This window comes from Rhincodon typus, chromosome 7 (genome assembly GCF_021869965.1).
Source record: "Rhincodon typus isolate 14 chromosome 7, sRhiTyp1.1, whole genome shotgun sequence".
NCBI lineage: Eukaryota > Metazoa > Chordata > Chondrichthyes > Orectolobiformes > Rhincodontidae > Rhincodon > Rhincodon typus.
In genome coordinates, this window is record NC_063338.1 from 59,869,648 (window position 1) to 59,888,925 (window position 19,278).

Here is a 19,278-nt window from a genome sequence, read left to right on the forward strand (position 1 = left end):
GAGGAAGCTGCAGCGGTAGCAACAGATACAGTAGATCAGAGATAGTAGGAACTGCAGATGCTGGAGAATCTGAGATAACAAGGCGTAGAGCTGGATGAACACAGCAGGCCAAGCAGCATCATAGGAGCAGGAAGGCTGATGTTTCGGGCCTAGACCCTTCATCAGAAATGGGGGAGGGGAAGGGGGTTCTGAAATAAATAGGGAGAGAGGGGGAGGCGGATAGAAGATGGATAGAGGAGAAGATAGGTGGAGAGGAGACAGACAGGTCAAAGAGGCGGGGATGGAGCCAGTAAAGGTGAGTGTAGGTGGGGAGTTAGGGAGGGGATAGGTCAGTCCAGGGAGGACGGACAGGTCAAGGGGGCGTGTTGAGGTTAGTAGGTAGGAACCCCTACCTACATCCGTGACACCACCCACACCCTCCACCTCCTCCAAAACTTCCAATTCCCCGGTCCCCAACATCTCATCTTTACCATGGGCGTCCAGTCCCTATTCACCTGCATTCCCCATACAGATGGCCTAAAGGCCCTCCGCTTCTTCCTGTCCCGCAGGCCCGACCAGTCCCCCTCCACTGACACCCTCATCCGCTTAGCAGAACTCGTCCTCGCCCTCAACAACTTCTCTTTCAATTCCTCCCACTTCCTACAGACAAAGAGGGTGGCCATTGGTACTCGCATGGGCCCAAGCTACGCCTGCCTCTTTGTAGGTTACGTGGAACAATCCCTCTTCCGTACCTACTCTGGCCCTAAACCCCACCTCTTCCTCCATTACATTGATGACTGTATCGGCGCCGCCTCGTGCTCCCACAAGGAGCTCGAACAGTTCATCCACTTCACCAACACCTTCCACCCCAACCTTAAGTTCACCTGGACCATCTCTAACACCTCTCTCACCTTCCTGGACCTCTCTGTCTCCATCTCGGGCAACCACCGAGAAACCGATATCCATTTCAAGCCCACCAACTCCCACAGCTACCTAGAATACACCTCTTCCCACCCACCTTCCTGCAAAAATGCCATCCCCTATTCCCAATTCCTTCGCCTCCACCACATCTGCTCCCAGGATGAGGCATTCCACTCCCGTACATCTCGGATGTCCTCGTTTTTCAAGGACCGCAACTTCCCCCCCTCAGTGGTCGAGAACACCATCGACCGTATCTCCCGCATTTCCCGCAACTCATCCCTCACACCCCATCCCCGCAATAACAACCAAAAAAGAATCCCCCTTGTCCTCACGTACCACCCCACCAACCTCCGGATCCAACGCATCATCCTCCGACACTTCCGCCATCTGCAATCCAACCCCACCACCAAAGACATTTTTCCCTCCCCACCCTTATCTGCTTTCCGGAGGGACCACTCTCTCCATGACTCCCTCGTCCACTCCACACTCCCCTCCAGCCTCACCACACCCAGCACTTTTCCCTGCAACCGCAGGAAGTGCTACACCTGCCCCTACACCTCCTCCTTCACCCCCATCCCAGGCCCCAAGAAGACTTTCCACATCAAGCAGATGTTCACCTGCACGTCTGCTAATGTGGTATACTGCATCCGCTGTACCCGTTGTGGCCTCCTCTACGTCGGGGAAACCAAGCGGAGGCTTGGGGACCGCTTTGCAGAACACCTACGCTCAGTTCGCAATAAACAACTGCACCTCCCAGTCACAAACCATTTCAACTCCCCCTCCCATTCCTCAGATGACATGTCCATCCTGGGCCTCCTGCAGTGCCACAATGATGCCACCCAAAGGTTGCAGGAAAGGCAACTCGTATTCCGTTTGGGAACCCTGCAGCCCAATGGTATCAATGTGGATTTCACAAGCTTCAAAATCTCCCCTCCCCCTACCGCATCCCAAAACCAGCCCAGCTCGTCCCCGCCTCCCTAACCTGTTCTTCCTCCCACCTATTCCCTCCTCCCACCTCAAGCCGCACCCCCATTTCCTACCTACTAACCTCATCCCGCCCCCTTGACCTGTCCATCCTCCCTGGACTGACCTATCTCCTCCCTACCTCCCCACCTATACTCACCTTTACTGGCTCCATCCCGCCTCTTTGACCTGTCTGTTTCCTCTCCACCTATCTTCTCCTTTATCCATCTTCTATCCGCCTCCCCCTCTCTCCTTATTTATTTCAGAACCCCCTTCCCCTCCCCCATTTCTGAACAAGGGTCTAGGCCCGAAACGTCAGCCTTCCTGCTCCTATGATGCTGCTTGGCCTGCTGTGTTCATCCAGCTCTGCACCTTAATACGGTAGATCAAGTTGGAGGATGTATAGGTGACCCCTGTCAAATATGGAAAGTTTATCTTGGGCCTTGGATGGAGGTGAGGGCGTGGGGTGGGGGTGTCGGTGGCGAGGTGTATGGGTAGGTGTGGCACCTCCTGTGGTTGCAGGGAAAGATGCCGGGTGTGGTGGGGTTAGTGGGGCTTCTGCCGCTGCCGCCGACGACATCACTTCCGCTTCCACCTATGTTACCATCCCCACACACATACTCACTCCCGGGACAGTCTCCATCCCTACTCCCAGCTCCAGCTGTACACCCTACCCCAGCCCCAAGCCCTGCCGGGTATTCACCATTTCCCGCCCCCCCTTCCCAGACCTCCCCCTCATTAAGGACAAACGGTTAGCCCTCAGCAAAGGACTCGGATTTGTTCCGCTGCACCCCCACACCAACGAATTCCATATATGCCTGGATGTTGAACGCTTTTTGCGCTACCTCCACCTCCATGCCTATTTCTTTGACCAGGAATTTAATCCACCCTCTGCCGACCCCTTCTCCCGCCTCCAACACACACCATCCGCCTGAACACTACCTCACGGCCTCCTACCCTCCCTCGACATCTTCATCTCCACTTGCCGTTGTGACATTGATCGCCTCAACCTCTCCACCCTCTCACTCACTCCAACCTCTTCCCCACAGAACACACAGCCCTCACTCCCTCCACTCCAACCCTAACCTCACCATCAAATCCACCAATAAGGGGAGGCACAGTAGTGGTATGACGCCCTGACATTTACATAGCCGAGGCCAGGGGCCAACTGTCTGACACCTCCTCCTACCGCCCCTTCGATCATTACCCCACCCCTGACCACCAAACCATCGTCTCTCAGACCATTCATAACCTCATCACCTCAGGAATCCTCGCACCAGCAGCCTCCAACTTCATCGTTCCCCAACCCCGCACCGCCCATTTCCATCTCCTTCCCAAAATCCACAAACCTGACTGCCCTGGCCGACCCATTGTCTCTGCCTACTCCTATCCTACTGAACTCATCTCCACTTACATTGACTCAGTCTTTAACAGCCCCCACCCTGGGTCTAGGAACTTCCCACCTATGTTTGGGACACTACCCATACCCTTCATCTCCTCCAAGACGTCCAATTCCCTGGCCCCCAAAACCTCATCTTCACATGGACATCTAATCCCTGTACACTTGTATAGCCATGCAGATGGCCTGAAAACCATCCGCTTCTTCCTGTCCCGCAGGCCCAACCAGTCCCCCTCCACCGACACCCTCATCCGCCTAACTGAACTCGTCCTTACCCTCAACAACTTTTCCTTTAACTCCTCCCACTTCTTACAAACTAAGGGGGTGACTATGAGCACCCGTGTGGGTCCGAGCTACGCCTGCCTCTTCGTAGGACACATGAAACGGTCCCTCTTCCGCTGTTACACTGGCACTATCCCCAAACTCTTCTTCCGCTACATCGATGACTGTATTGGTGCTGCCTCATGCTCCGACGAGGAGCTTGAACAGTTCATCAACTTTACTGACACCTTCCATCCCAACCTCAAGTTCACCTGGACCATCTCTGATACCTCTCTCTCCTTCCTGGACCTCTCTGTCTCCATCTCTGGTGACTGCCTCGAAACCAACATCTATTTTAAGCCCACCGACTCCCATAGCTACCTAGACTACACCTCCTCTGACCCACCCTCCTGCAAAAATGTGATTCCCTACTCCCAATTCCTCCACCATCGCTACGTCTGCTCCCAAGATGGGGCGTTGCACTCCTGAACATCCCAGATGTCCTCCTATTTCAAGGACCACAAGTTCCTCTCTCTGTTAATCAAAAATGCCCGCAACTGCATCTCTTGCATTTCCTGCATTTCTGCCCTCAAACACCCTCCCCCCAACAGAAATAAAGACGGAGTCCCCCAGTCCTCCCATACCACCTCACCAAACTGTGCATCCAGCATCCAGCATATCAAAACCAATTTAGGAATGGGCAACAAATCAGCAGTGACCACATCACGTTAAAAAAAATGAAAAAGAACTTCCGCCACCGACAATCTGACGCCAGCACCAAAGACATATTTCCCTCCCCACCCCTATCTCCCTTTCGTAGGGATCGCTCCATCGTCTGCTCCACACTTCCCATTAACCCCACCAGACCCAGCACCTTTCCCTGCAAATGCAGGAGATGCTACACCTGCCCCTACACCACCTCACCTTCACCCAAGGCCCAAAACAAACATTCCATATCTGACAGGGGTTCACCTGTACATCCTCCAGCTGGTCTACTGTATCCGTTGCTACCGATGTGGCCTCCTGTACATCGCGAGACCAAATGCAGACTCAGGGACCGATTTGTAGAGCACCAGTCCTCTGTACATGACTAATGACAACACCTTCTGGTCGCCAACCATTTTAACTCCCCCTCCCACTCCATTGATAACGTGTCCATCCTGGGCCTCTTCCAATGACGCCATACACAAACCGGAGGAGCAACACCTCATATTCCACCTCAGGAGCCTACAGCCTGATGGCCTGAACTTAGAATTCACCAATTTGAAAATTTCCCTGCCCCTGGCCTCATCCCACGTCCAACCCTCCCTCTCATCCCTGCCTCCTTGACCTGACACACAACCTGTCCATCTTCTTTCCCTACTATCCACCCCACCCTTCTCACTGACTAATCCCCTTCCTGCACTCACCTATATCAATCCCACCTACCTTCCCCAGCCCCACCCCTCCTCTATTTATTTCCCAACTCCCTTCCCCCTCCCCAGTTCTGATGGATGGTCCTGACCTGAAATGTCAACTTTCCTGCTCCTCTCATGCTGCCTGACCTGCTGTGTTCCTCCAGCTGCAGACTGTATTGACTCTGACTCCAGCATCTGCAGTTCTTGCTATGTCTATCGATAGGTGGATTAGTAAAGTTTGCAGATGACACAAAGATTCATGGGAGTTGTGGATATAGAAGGTTGTCAAAGAATACAGCGGGATATAGATCAGTTGCAGATATGGGCGGGGAAATGGCAGGTGGAGTTTAATCCGGGCAAGTATGAGGTGTCGTGCTTCTGGAGATCAAATGTCAAGAGAAAGTTAACAGTTAATGGCAGGACCGTTAACAGCATTGATATACAGAGCGATCTTGGGGTCTTCGTCCATAGCTCCTTGAAAGTGAGCACACAAACATTGTAAAGAAAGCGTATGGCACGCTTGCATTTATTGGTCGGGGAATTGAGTACAAGAGTCAGGATGTCATGTTGCAGCTTTATAAAACTTTGGTTAGACCACATTTAAATTATTGCGTTCAGTTCTGGTCGCCACATTACAGGAAGGATGTGGAAGCTTTGGAAAGGATACAGAAGAGGTTTACCACGATGCTGCCTGGATTAGAGGGCAGGAGATATAAGGAGAAACTGCACAAGGGTTGTTTTCTCTGGAGAGGCAGAGGCTGAGGGGAGATAGAAGTTTATAAAATGATGAGATGCATAGGTAGGGTCGACAGTCAGAATCTTTTTTCCAGAGTTGAATTGTCTGATACTAGGGGGCATGCATTTAAGGTAAGAGGGGGAAAGTTCAAAAGAGATGTGTAGGGCAAGTTTTTTACAGAGTGCTATGTGTGATTGGGGCATATAAAGGGCTTTTAGATAAGCACATGAATAAACAAGGAATGAAGGGATATGGACCATGGGCAGGCAGAAAGGATTAGTTTAGTTTGGCTCATGTTCAGCACAACATCATTGGCCGAAGGGCCTGTTTCTGCGCTGTACTGTTTTATGTTCTATGTTACTGGCCTCATCCACATTTAACTACAGACCCGTAACAATGTGGTTGACTCTTAAGTGCTGTCTGAAATGGCCTAGCAAGCCATTCAGTTCAAGGCTAATTTGGGAATGGGCAACAAATCAGCAGTGACCACATCACATTAAAAAAAATGAAAAAGGAATCTGGATCAAAGATAGGTAATGGAGTTGAAACATGTGTCAGCTATTATCTTGTTGACTTGTAGAACAGGTTTAAGGCATTTTTTGGCTTGCTACTGCCATGTTTCAAATAATAATACTGTAAAAAGGTACTGAAATTCTATGTGAGAAATAAATGGTATAAATTGGTTTTATGTGCATCCTTTCTTCATTTCTGACAACCTTAGACCTGACTTATAAAATGAATATGTCTCCAATCATGTTTGGTAAAAGATGAAGGTGTGCAAATATTAACCGATTTTTGACTATTTTCAGCATGATCGAATGTATCAACATATCAAGACATTTGCCAAAAATGGTGACAATTACTGCAAAGAACTGATATCTGTCCTTCAGCAGAGGTACAATGAACGCGATCTTAACTTAATGATTAGTGTTACAAAAATCTCAAAGTAATTTTGTTGTAAAAAATTGCAGTCCAATCTTTTCCTATAGTTCTTTTTTCTGAACGTTGCAAAGGAGTTTTGTGACTGGCAGTTCTGATCTATATCATGCAATATGAGTATGATCTTGAGTAAGTGAATCCGATCATTTTTCAATGAGATAAATAACAAATTTAAAACTCAGTTAGACACTGTGAATCATTACGTTTGTGTAGGTGAGAAAAATAATTACTTAATCATTGAATAAAAGAATCATTAGCATTTGCTTGGGTAATTTTAAATGCACTAGCTATGTCATTATTATTGCTTCATTCTAGAAATGATTTTTAATACATGACAATGTATTAAAGCACTCTATTCAAAAAGCAGTAAGATTTAGTATGTTTTAGCTGCAATTTGTACTTGTTCTGGCTCCTAGAATTAATCAATATGATATTCGTGCAATGAATGATTTCATGTATGTTTACACCAAACAAATTCCAGCCATAATGCCAATGTTAGGCATTAAAAGATATTAAATAAATAATGTTTAAAATGTTGTAAAAACAGATTTTAGGACATGTCGTTTTTGCCGTAATGCAAGATTTCAGGCTAAGAAGTTAACAGTGATTGAAACATACTCAATTTCTCTCTATCAGAGAAATAACCTGTCTGTGTTAGGAGGTGCACTTCTTGTCATTGGTATGCTATTCTGTGCCTGAAAGACTTGTGCATTATTGACAAATTCCTGTATCAGTGAAACGTGCTTCTCTCTCAAATTTTATTTCCCTGAAATATTTCTCCATCACAGAAATATTTTTCAGGAACTAAAACAGAAGTTGCTGGAAAAGCTCAGCAGGTCTGGCAGCATCTGTGAAGAGAAAATCAGAGTTAACATTTCGGGTCCGGTGACCCTTCTTCAGAACGTAGGAAACCTAATAATGACAATCTTCCCCGTTTTTGCGGTCCTAAAATGTTCTCCCTTTCCCACCTAAGTGATTATGATATCATCACATTGGGTTGCACTTAATGCAGCCCTCAGCATTAACCCTTTCAGAACTATTACTTTATACAACACAGCAACACTTGGAATCCACAGTAATGATCCAGGAGAATGGAGCCCGGCAGTAGCCGGGAAGATTGAATCCGAATACTTAAACGATTAGAAAAAGTCTCATTCCAACTTTTCACAGGCATTTATGAGTGTTAATAAATGTAAAATTGCCTTAGTCCTCCTGGACATAGGGCTGCTCTCTCATTAGAAAGAAACAATTGGTGATGGTTTAATGACACCTCAGACAAGAGGAGAGGTTGAGAAGGAGAGCTCTTCATGGTAACTTTAGCTGTTGGGCGAATTGAATCCTCACTGTTGGCATCAATCTGCATTGCAAACCTGCCATCCAGCCAACTGAGCTAACTGACCTTTTGAGTATTAATATTGCTGTATGAAATTGAGGCCGTGCCTAATGAACCCAATAGAATTCTTTGACGGAATCACTCAGAAGAGGATTAACAAATGGTGTGTGTGTGTGAACTTTTGGAAGATGTGGCTGACATTTATATTGTTATTTAAAATTGAATTACAATGGGTTATACAAGAAACTGGGGACCAAATATCTTGGCAGGGAGCTTTGCTAGTGTCAGTCAGGAGGGTTTAAAATAGTATGGTGGGAGTGGGGGGAACCAGATCAGTAGGTCAGCAAGTGAAATGACTGAGGACGAGTCGGAAATTAAGACTAATAGGAAGAACAGATATGGAGAGGTTACAGAACACAGCAGGACTGGCAGTGTGAAGTGTATTTGTTTAAGGTGAGGAGCATAACGGGTAAAGCAGATTAATTTAGAGCTTGGATTAGTACATGTAACTTTGATGTTATAGCGATATAGGGACTTGGTTGCGAGGTTAATGTTCCAGGATTTAGATGCTTCAGGTGAGATAGAGAGAGATGTAAAAGTGATGATGGAGTTACATTTCTGATTAGGGAGAATATCACCGCAGTACTGAGGGAGGTCACCTCAGAGGGCTGATCCATTAAGGCTATATGATACAGCTCAGGAATAGGAAGGGTACGATCACTTTGATGGGATTGAACTACAGGCCTCCCAACAGTCAACAGCTGATAGAGGAACAAATGTGTAGACAGATTATGGAAAGAGTTAAAAACGACAGGGTTGTTGTGGTGGGCAAATTTATCTTGCCCAATATTGACTAGGACTCCCTTAGTGCCAAGGGCTTAGATGGGGGAGAATTTATTTGTTGTGTCCAGGAGGGTTTCTTTCAGCCATTTGTAAATGGCCCAACTAGGGAAAAGGCCATACTAGACATGGTATTGGGGAATGAGCCCAGCCAGGTGATCCAAGTTTCATTGGAGGAGCATTTCAGGAATAGTGACCATAATTTCATATGCTTTAAATTATTTCGGATGAGGATAAGCGTAATCCTTGGGTGAAAGTACTAAATTGGGGGAAGGCTAACTAGGACAATATTAGGCAGGAACTAGGGACTGTAAATGGGAGGTGTCTGTTTAACGGTCAATCCACATCTGTCATGTGGGAATATTTTAAAGGCCAGTTGATTAGAGTTCAGGACCAGCATGTTCCTGTAAGAATGAAGGATAACAATGGCAAGATTCAGGAATCTTGGATGATGAGAAATTGCATACTTAGTCAAAAAGAAAAAGGAGGCTTTAGGAAATTGAAGATTTAAAGAGAGCAGGAAAGAACTTAAATAAAGAGTTAAAAGAACTAAAAGGGGACATGAAATGTCCTTGGCAAATAGGATTAAGGAAAATCCCAAAGTGTTTTATATGTGTATAAGGAACAAGAGGGTAGCTAGGGAAAGGGTAGGTCCACTCAAGGACAAACGAGGGAACTTTTGCATGGAGCCAGAGGAAGTGATAGACCTTGCTCATCTTGGAAAATTACAAAGAAGTGTAATTTGAGACGGGAAGATGGTGCAGATAATAAATATAGGGGTTTAGGTGCGTCTTTGCGTTTGCTGGGCCTTATTTTTGTCTTGCATATCAGCAGCAGTTGTGACATTTCTTGGATCAATGACAGGATGACCTTCTAAGCTGTGTTCATTCTTTTCCTGATTATTATCTCCATCCAAATTCTCCTCCCTTTCCCATGATACTTCCTCTGCTTCCTGTCGCTGGATTCTATCCAGTATGTCATTATGCAAAATGCAATAGCTGATGATGGTTCAGGACATCTGTGAAACAGCATATTTCTTTGGGAGGTTTATTTTTGCTGCAGTGTGTTTCAGGATAAAATTTAAGCGCAAGTGGGCGCACTTATCAGAAGTGACAGATAAACCTAACAGTTTCCTACTTATGGTTTCATTGCCTAGGTTGCTGCTTCAAAGAAAGGCGATTGTGTGGCATTGCAGGTTTAAAAAATATTCAATAAGAAGCAGGCACCAGTCTTTAAATAAGGGGTAACTGTGCATCATTACAGTTTTACCATTGCATGACTCTATTATAAACACATGACATTTAATTGTGTGTATTTTTTCAGAGCTGACCTAGAAAAGAAGTATGGCAAAGGACTCTTGAGACTAGCAAACAAAATTACCAAAGCATCCACCAACATGATTAAAAAGTAAGTATCTGAAGTTTAAGTTTCTGCATTTAAATTTTAAAAAGTGCTATCTGTCTGGTCTCCTATGGGGGAAATGGCACATCAAAAAAAATCTAGGAATTTGTTAAATGAAATGAAGATTTCTGCCTCCAGCAGCCTTCAGGGGTAGTGACTTCCAGATTACTAAGATACTCTGACGACAAAGTTCTCCAAATACTTTCTAATCCCACCACCAAGTACTTAAAATCCCAAATATTGGCATATGAGAAATGGGTTCCGCTTAATGGGGCATTGGTACCAGCACAGAGGAAAAAGTGTTGTTTTAATGGATGGGCTTCATTTTAACCTTGCATGGACCAGTGTCTTGGGAGTTCCTATAAGTCAGATTATAAATGGAACTTAGTTGGGGAGGCTGTCATTTGAATGAAAGCTTGAAAAAAATCGGTAATTAAAATAAAGAGAAGAGGCACAGGGCAGAGACAAGCAATAATGTGTGACAGGACTGGCAAAATATTTAAGCAGAAGAGTACAGCAAAAATTTGAACCAGAATAAGTAATAAAGACTAAAATGGCAAAGCTTTTATCAGGCTCTTTATCTGAATGCATGCAGCTTTTGCAACAAGATAGATGAGTTGACAGCACAATTAGAAATAAATGAATATGACTTAATGGTTATTTCAGAGATGTGGTTGCAGGCTGATAAGGACTGGGAATTCAATATTCAAGGGTATTCAACCTTCTGAAAAAATAGGCAAAAGGAAAAGGAGATGAGGTAGCATTGTTAATAAAAGGTGTCAGTGCAGTGGTGAGTAGTGATATAGGTACAACAGATCAAGTTGTAGAATCTGTTTGTGTGGAAATAAGGAATAGTGAGGGCAAGAAGTTATAGGTGGAAGTTGTCTATATGCTCTCAAGGATTGCATCACTGTAGAACAAAGTATACATTGGAAAATAATGAAGGTAAAAAGAGCACTAAAATTGTTGTTGGGGATTTTTATCTGTATGTTAACCAGACAAACCAGATGGGCAAGGGTATTGTGAAAGATGAATTTGTATTGTGCGCAAAATTGTTTCTTAGAGCTTTGGTTGCACAACCTACCGTGGAACAGGCTATAGCTGGCATGAAAGGGGAGTTGAAGCCTAGGACAGACAAGCCATGATAGCGTAGGCGAGAGGGGCTGATGGCCTTTTTCTTAGGCTCTTAACATTCTTCCCACCACTTCTTCATTAGTACTTTTTGAGAAAATGTCAAAATTTTATCCCATTGCTGCTTTATCACCCAATAGCCTCCGATTATGTTCAATATTGCCACATTCAAATCATTTTTACACACAAGACCAAAATTAGACTGAAGTGTATTTCATTTTCAACTTTTCACTCAGCATAATACTGTACCTTTACTGCAGCTCTGTCTATCTTACTGCATAACATGTTTATTTTTTTAACATGCCTCTTGGGAATCCTTTCTGAAAGTCTGTATCCATTGTTGGCATTTGTTTATCACTCCAGTCACCAAAAAAAAATGTATTGGCTAAGGTTTTGCTGGAGCAGGATATGCTTGTTAGTTAGACTTGTTCAAACATACGTGTGTATATACTTGCATTTTCTGGAATTCCAAGCTGATAATGAGGCAACAGGGAAAAGTTCTCTCTTTGCCACAAGTTACTGGCTAATTTATATTTTAGCAACAGCGTGTTTGTTCACATGCAGTTATATTTTCAGCAAACTCTGAGCCATTAATTATCTCAAACCTGACTTGCCTTTATGAAATCTACACAGGCTTTCTTCAATGCACATTTTTGAATGCTCACTAATTTTAACTCGAGAATTCAAATTCCTTGATTCAGGAAACAGAGCCAGGTCACAGTAAGGAAAACATCAAATTATAAATAACAGACTTCCAGGGAAACTAACTTAATTAATTCTTATGTAAACCAATGTGCACAATTCAATGTCTTTTTTCCAGTATAATCCTCAGACAAAGACACGGTTAATATCTTCATAGGCTTTGTGAAGATGGTTGGACCTAGGACACTGCTTAATGAATCCCAGCAGCAGTGTCCTGCGGCTGAGATGAACGATTGACCTCTTAGATCCACAACTATCTTACTTTTGTGCTAGGAAATATTCCGGCCATGGAATAATTTCCCATGCTTCCAAATTCCTTCAGATCTGCTAGGATTCCTTATTGCCATTCTTTTTGGTCAAATGTTGCCTTGATGTCATTCCACCAGGCTGAACTCTACCCATTTCCTTGTCTGTCCAACCATTGTTCTGTCTCTCTGGGCTTCATTTCCACCCATCTTTTATTCCTCCTGCCACCCCTCTCCCCATCTTTTGCATATAAATACCAATCTTTTCCAAGCTACAATCAGTTCTGAAGAAGGGTCACTGGACCCAAAACATTAACTCTGTTTTGTCTCCACAGATGCTACCAGACCTGCTGAGTTTTCCCAGCAATTTCTGTTTTTGTTTCTGATTTCCAGCATCTGGAGTTCTTTCCTTTCGCTTGATGCCTTACTGTTGCTTCACCTCACTCAGATTTGTCGTCTATGTTTAGACCAAGGCTGAGAGGTCTGACAAAACCCGACTTGGAAAGAAGTCTAGAGTCAATATTGAGGATACCCTGGTCAACCATCTACTCGAATATTTACTAGTTTGCTTCCACCTCTGATGGGCCAGTCATGATGTTCAGACAGGAAATGCCCGGGCAATGGTACTGAAGACACTTGTTGTGGAACTAGCACTGCCATAGTTCTCCTCGCACATCAGGCAGGGAAAATCCAACTTGGCTCATTAGAGCTCTATCAGTGTACTCTTGATCATCAGCAAAGTGGTGGAAGGGTTATCGACAGTGCTGTCAAATGATACTTGCTGAGAACTAACCTGCTCACTTGAAACTCAGTTTGGTTTTACCAAGATCGGTCCTGACTTCAGTTCTTGGCATCATTAAAGCCTTGGTCCAAACCAGGATAGAAATGCTGAATTCCAGGGGTGAGGTCAGAATGACTGCCCTTGATATTAAGCCAGCATTTGACCAAATATTGCATCGAGGAGCCCCAGCAAAGCTGATGTGAATGGGAATCGGGGATAGCCCTTCAAGTTGGGATTGACCTTGCACAAAGAAATGTGGTTATTTAGGAGGTCAGTCATCTCAGGACATCACTGCAGGTGTTCCTCAAGGCCAAGTCCCAGACCCAACCATTTTTAGCTGCTTCGTCAATGACCTTCCCTCCATCATAAGGTCAGAAATGGGGATTTTTTTTATGATTGCACAGTATTTAGTATCCATCATGGCTTCAGAGATACTAAAGTAGCCCAGTAAGGGCGTGGAATGCCCTGCCTGCAAAAATAGTAGACTCGCCCACTTTAAGGGCATTTAAATGGTCATTGGATAAACATATGGATGATAATGGAATAGTTTAGGTTAGATGGGCTTCAGATTGGTTTCACAGGTCGGCGCAACATCGAGGGCCGAAGGGCCTGTACTGTGCTGTAATGTTCTATGTTCTATGTTCTATGTTCTATGTCCACGCAGCAAAATCTGGACAACACCCAGTCGAGTTGATAAGTGGCGAGCAACATCACGCCACACAAGTGCCACATTGTGCCACACACTGTCTCAAACAAGGCAGAATTTTAACTCTCTCCTGTTGACATTCACTAGCACTATCATCACCGAGTCCCCCATTGTCAATGTCTTGAATGTTACAATTGGTCAGAAAATAGCCATATAAATATTGTGGCTGCAAGAGTAGGTCAGAGGCTCAGAATTCCTCTCCTCTCTCACCAATGCCCACTCACTATCTACAAAGCCCAATTCAGGCATGTGATGGAATATTCTTCCCTTGCCTGGATGAGTTCAGGTTCAATAATGCACTGCAAGCTTCACACCAGCCAGGACAAAGCATCCATTCATCACCTTCAGCATTCACTCACTTCACCAGCAATGTACAGTGGTAGCAGTGTGTGCCATCTTGTGCAAATTCCTTCAACACCTTCCAAAACTCTTAGAAGGGCAGGGCAGCAGATGCATGGGATCAGCACCACCTGCAAGTGATGCTCTACGCATACGAATTTGGAGCTAAATTGCTGTTCCTTCACTGTTCGTTCAAAATCCTAGAACTCCCTATCTAACACTGTGGACACACCTAAACTCCAAGACAGCACTTGTTTAAGGAGGTAGCTGAACACCATCACCTCCAAAAGGCAATTAGGCAGGCAAAAAAATGATGGCTTACACTGTGATGTCCACATCCCATGGATGAATTTTTTTTTAAAAATCAGAACAATTGCAAAAACCCCCAGGCTCCAAAATAGGTACAGTATTTTCTAATTGATTATTGTGTTTTTTTTAAAACAGCTTGCATATTACGAAGGATACCTTACTTAATTCTTTATTTAAAGTCAACATAATAACATGATTTAAAAATTCATACCACATCATTTTTTAGACAAAAAGAGATATTGAAACATCTGGAGTCATTGCTTGAAAAATATGCAAAAGGGAGATCCAACAGTTGTTTACTGGCCCTGTTGTAATATTGGGCAGCCTTGAACATAGCCAGTGCCAAGTAGTAGTCAGGTATAATGAGATTACCACCAAAAACAAGTTATTTTTATGTATACATACCTGAATATGTAGGATTACTACAAATGAACAGTTTACATTCTGATGAGAACAAGACAAAATCATTTATTACTCCTGTAGGTTTACTTTCTAAAAAAAAATAATTGAGCTTTGCACTTCAGTATTTCTTTGAAGTAATGTAGATGCAACAGGATGAGTGTCAAGTAAGACCAATCTACCTTGAGTTCATAGACTTTTCTTCAATTTCTTGAAGTTGTTTTTCAAGCCATAAAATATTGATTCTGAAATAGTTAAATTTGGGAACAATCCTCCCATAGATATGTCCTAGCCACTGCCTTTCTAGTTTGGTTTGTTTCTGTTCATGTGATATAAGAACATAAGAACTAGGAGCAGGAGTAGGCTGTCCGGCCCTTCGAGCCTGCTGCCATTCAATAAGATCATGGCTGATCCTTTCGTGGACTCAGATCCACTTACCCGCGTTCTCACCATATCCCTTATTTCCTTTATTGTTCAAAAAAAATCTACCTTTTTTTTTGAAAGCGTTTACTGAAGTAGTGTCAACTACTTCACTGGGCAAGGAATTCCATAGATTTACAACCCTCTGGGTGAAGAAATTCCTTCTCAGTTCAGTCCTAAATCTGCTCCCTCTAATCTTGAGGCTATGCCCTCTTGTCCTAGCTTCACCTGCCAGTGGAAACATCCTCTCTGCTTCTATCTTATCTATTCCCTTCATAATTTTATATGTTTCTTATTATGTAAAAGAACTCCATATGTAGAAAGTAAATATTCATTTATGAAAAGTTAAGTGTTAACACCCAAGTTTTTCAGTTGTTCTTTGAGGTTACCTACAGTTGCTGAATCTTTCAGAACTTCTGGGTAAGAAGGGGGAAAAGGTTTTAATATTTTTGACCGTTACACAGCAGCCCTGCTGAACATAAGGAATTGCGAACATGAAGGGTGGCCAGGATTAGGGATTAGACTTGTCAGTGATGCCTTATGAAGTACTAGCCTGTTAGTATTTCTGTCAGGGTTCACACATGAATGACGGCCAGATGGTAACTGGCATTCATGGAATTGTATCCCAGCTGGGAGTCAGTGTCATTAGAAGTGACAGTGAAGGCAGAAAATTGGCATCAAAAATAAAGGACTGATTGTGTTACAGTCTCCATGGAAACTTTTATATCTTTGAGTGCACAAATGTTTGTAATTTTCAGTTGTTGAAATTTCTGTAATAACTATACATTTCCAGCACTGCAGTGGTGACATTTTAAATATTCGCCACCCCTCAACTCTATTTTTATCAGAGTAGTTTTGGACAATATACAATGTTTTGTTTTGAAACAAGCTTATTCTTGATATAATCAATGACTTCATGTTGTCAGTCATTTAACAAATACCTCTATTTGCAGCTCCATTTTTGATGGGTGGAACTGCGTCTCTCAAGAAATGACGTTTACTGCAGAATTGCACGGGTGGGTTTAAAGGCGGCCTGAGATGAGTCAGAACCACTGTTTCAGAGCAATAGCTTGGAAAAACATATACTTCACTATTCTGTGAACTTGAGCATTGAACTATTTATATTGTACTTTATTTGTCTGTGTATTACATGATGCTAATAGATGATACTATAATAGTCAGAGTTTTCGATGTCTATTTAGCTGTCACTATGGCAAGCCACAACTCAATAAACATGAGATTCTGACAACTTTTGTCTACAGTTCATTCCCCCTGACTCAGAGGTGAGAATTTTACCACTGGTAACTCACCCTGGTCATCTCTGCATCTAGTTTATAGAAACCATATTCAAGCCTCCATTTGCTGAGGAGTATTAGAAGAAAATTCACAAAATAGTGAACTTCTTCAGAATCAGATGTTTGTAATGTCAAAATTGCAGATCTGAGCTAAAATCATGGGATATGTCATTATCTGCTCCCTCAGGATCAGTATATAAAATCCTTTATGTAAGCTGCTTCCTGCCTGATCATTTATCATGAATCATTGATATGATTCCTACAACGTTTGCTGTCACCGTTTAGAAACATTGTTAGCTGTAGCATTTAACCCTTTGACATTTAGTAGTTGTAAGTGGTGGCTTTCTGTATTTTGAAGTATATGCTTTTTTTTTCCATCTCGTTGTCTCCAATGACTAGTTGAAATCTCACAATTGAAAGCTTGGATTAGCACCATGTGTTTGCCATTTTCCATTTTTTGCAGATGAAGTGGCTCATTTTTAACAATTGCTTTCAAGTTAAATCAACTGGATGTTTTAACTTCTCTTGGCAGCATTTTCTTATGATTGTACTCAATGTTATAATGTAAATTTGCCCAGTGGATTTTTTTTTCCCAAAAAACTGATCAAAATCAATCCACGACAGTTTTCTGGAGCGTGGATGAAACTTTCAAGATCTCTATCTGTACTGCCAGAAGTCTCCTCTTTGCACATTTTGTCTCTTGGTTGCAACTGTTAGTAAAAATAGAACCAAGCTTGCAGTACTCTTTAGCAAAGTAAGCAGCAAATCAGGTCATGCTCATGGCATGAAAGATGAGGATGAAGATATTGGAGGATTTGATAGTGTTTGCATGAATGCTAAGAATGAGGAGATGCCAAATTGTATATACATATTTATATCTATCAAATTCTTTCTGCATAATGTTGAACCAGTAGCTCCTGCTATATGTGGCAAACATGCTTTCATTATTAAAGCGATTGTACTTCAATTTATCTGACCATCCTGCTTGAGAGATTAAGACTGTAGCTTCACCAGCCCTTTGACCCTACTCACTCTTGTTACTGCCTTAGAAACTGTTCATCATTCCATTTCATTCTACTATCTGTTTTGAGGAATTCAACTGTGCATTAGTATTCTTGTCCTCATTTCAACGTAACTGCTATATCTTCTCAAAAATATTCTCATATCCTGTATAGTCATTCATATTGTGCCCAAAGTTATAAAGGTGATAACCTCTTATCATCCAGACCCTAATGATTAAAGGCACACCAATGAAGTTAGTTTCTATATGTATCCCAATGCAATTCTTGCATTTCTGCCAACATCATTAACTCTATCGTAGTTCTCCATAACCTCACTCCATCCTGTATGGGATGTTTACTTCAGTCTTTACTGATGATACACTTTCCTCCAACTCTGGATTATGAAATACTATACCATTCCTTCTGTCCCATCATCAAAGGCTGATTGCAGCCATAACAGGAACAGGAGTAGGCCATTTTGCACTTTGAACCCATTCTGCTAATGTATTACCTCATGACTAATCTCTACTTTAACTGGATTTACCCACATTTTTTCATATTCACAATAGCCTTACCTAACACCTACTTTCGTTTAAGGGAGATATGCGTGTAAAGTTCTTTACGCAGATGGTGGTGCCTGGAATGCGTTGCCAGCGGAGGTGGTAGAGGCGGGCACGATAGCGTCATTTAAGATATATGTAGACAGATACATGAATGGGCAGGGAGCAGAGGGATACAGATGCTTGGAAAATGGGCGACAGGTTTAGATAGAGGATCTGGATCGGGGCAGGCTTGGAGGGCCGAAGGGCCTGTTCCTGTGCTGCAATTTTCTTTGTTCTTTGTTCTTTGTCCAAGGCTAAGATTGATCAACCGATATCCACAGCATTTTGGTTGGAGAGTTCAGATTTCCACTACCTTTTTATGTGAGGAAGTGCTTCTTGATTTCATTCAACTACCTGGCCTAGCTTCAATGTTAAATATATTTCCTGTTATTTGAGATTCACTCATCAGAGGCAATATTGACCCCACTGAACCTTCTGAACTCCAAGGAACACAACCCAGTCCGAGCAGTCTGCCCTCATAATTGAAGCCTTTCTGCTTCAGGATTATTCTGGGAATCTGGATCATTGAAGAGAGAATGGTATTGTATTTTTGTTTTGTATGAATGCCCAAACTTCAATATAGAACATCAGATGAGGTCTGATTTGGGGATATGCATTCACTGTTGTATTTCATCCCTTGAGATGCTCTAATCTTTAGAAATACTTTTTGTATTGGTATGCTAGCTTTTAATTATTTCAGTAATAGGCTTCTAAAACCCTGTACTCTTATCAATGCATATAATACTTGTCCTTTTAAAACTGCTTAGGCTTGCTACTTTTCTCTTACCTTCAAAGAAACCTCCAAAAATCTTTATATCTGTTATCCATTGGTTTCCCCCAAATTCACCTTTCTGCTCAATGTGTATCTCTCCTCAAGCATTCTGAACACTCTTTGTAAGGGTAACTTGTACTTTTTTTCATGTTTGGTGATAATATCCGTAGAAAAATCAATCTGGTAGCTTGGTACATTTTTCACATGCTCGGTGAAATTTAGATTTAACAATTATTGTATCCGTTATTCAAAACAGGAAATTAGCTATTGCCATTCAGCAAGAAGCAATTAAACCAATCCGTCAAATGCTGGATGAACATACTAAAAGGAGAAAGTCAGTATGTATTGTGCATTCTATAAAATGTGTTTCTCTGTATGTTGGCTAATTTATTTCTGTTGTCCTTTTA

The 19,278-nt window shown here is 42.9% G+C and overlaps 1 protein-coding gene across 2 annotated transcripts in view; it reads left to right on the forward strand.

Annotated features, from left to right (window-relative positions):
• nostrin (nitric oxide synthase trafficking) overlaps positions 1-19,278 on the forward strand; it is a 55,574-nt gene that overhangs the window by 9,227 nt on the left and 27,069 nt on the right. For both annotated transcript variants that reach the window (XM_020526295.2, XM_048598803.1), the window contains exons 3-6: positions 6,466-6,551; positions 10,092-10,175; positions 16,155-16,217; positions 19,128-19,209. In XM_020526295.2, the coding sequence (XP_020381884.1) occupies positions 6,466-6,551; positions 10,092-10,175; positions 16,155-16,217; positions 19,128-19,209 (315 nt within the window). The remainder of the gene's footprint in view (positions 1-6,465; positions 6,552-10,091; positions 10,176-16,154; positions 16,218-19,127; positions 19,210-19,278) is intronic.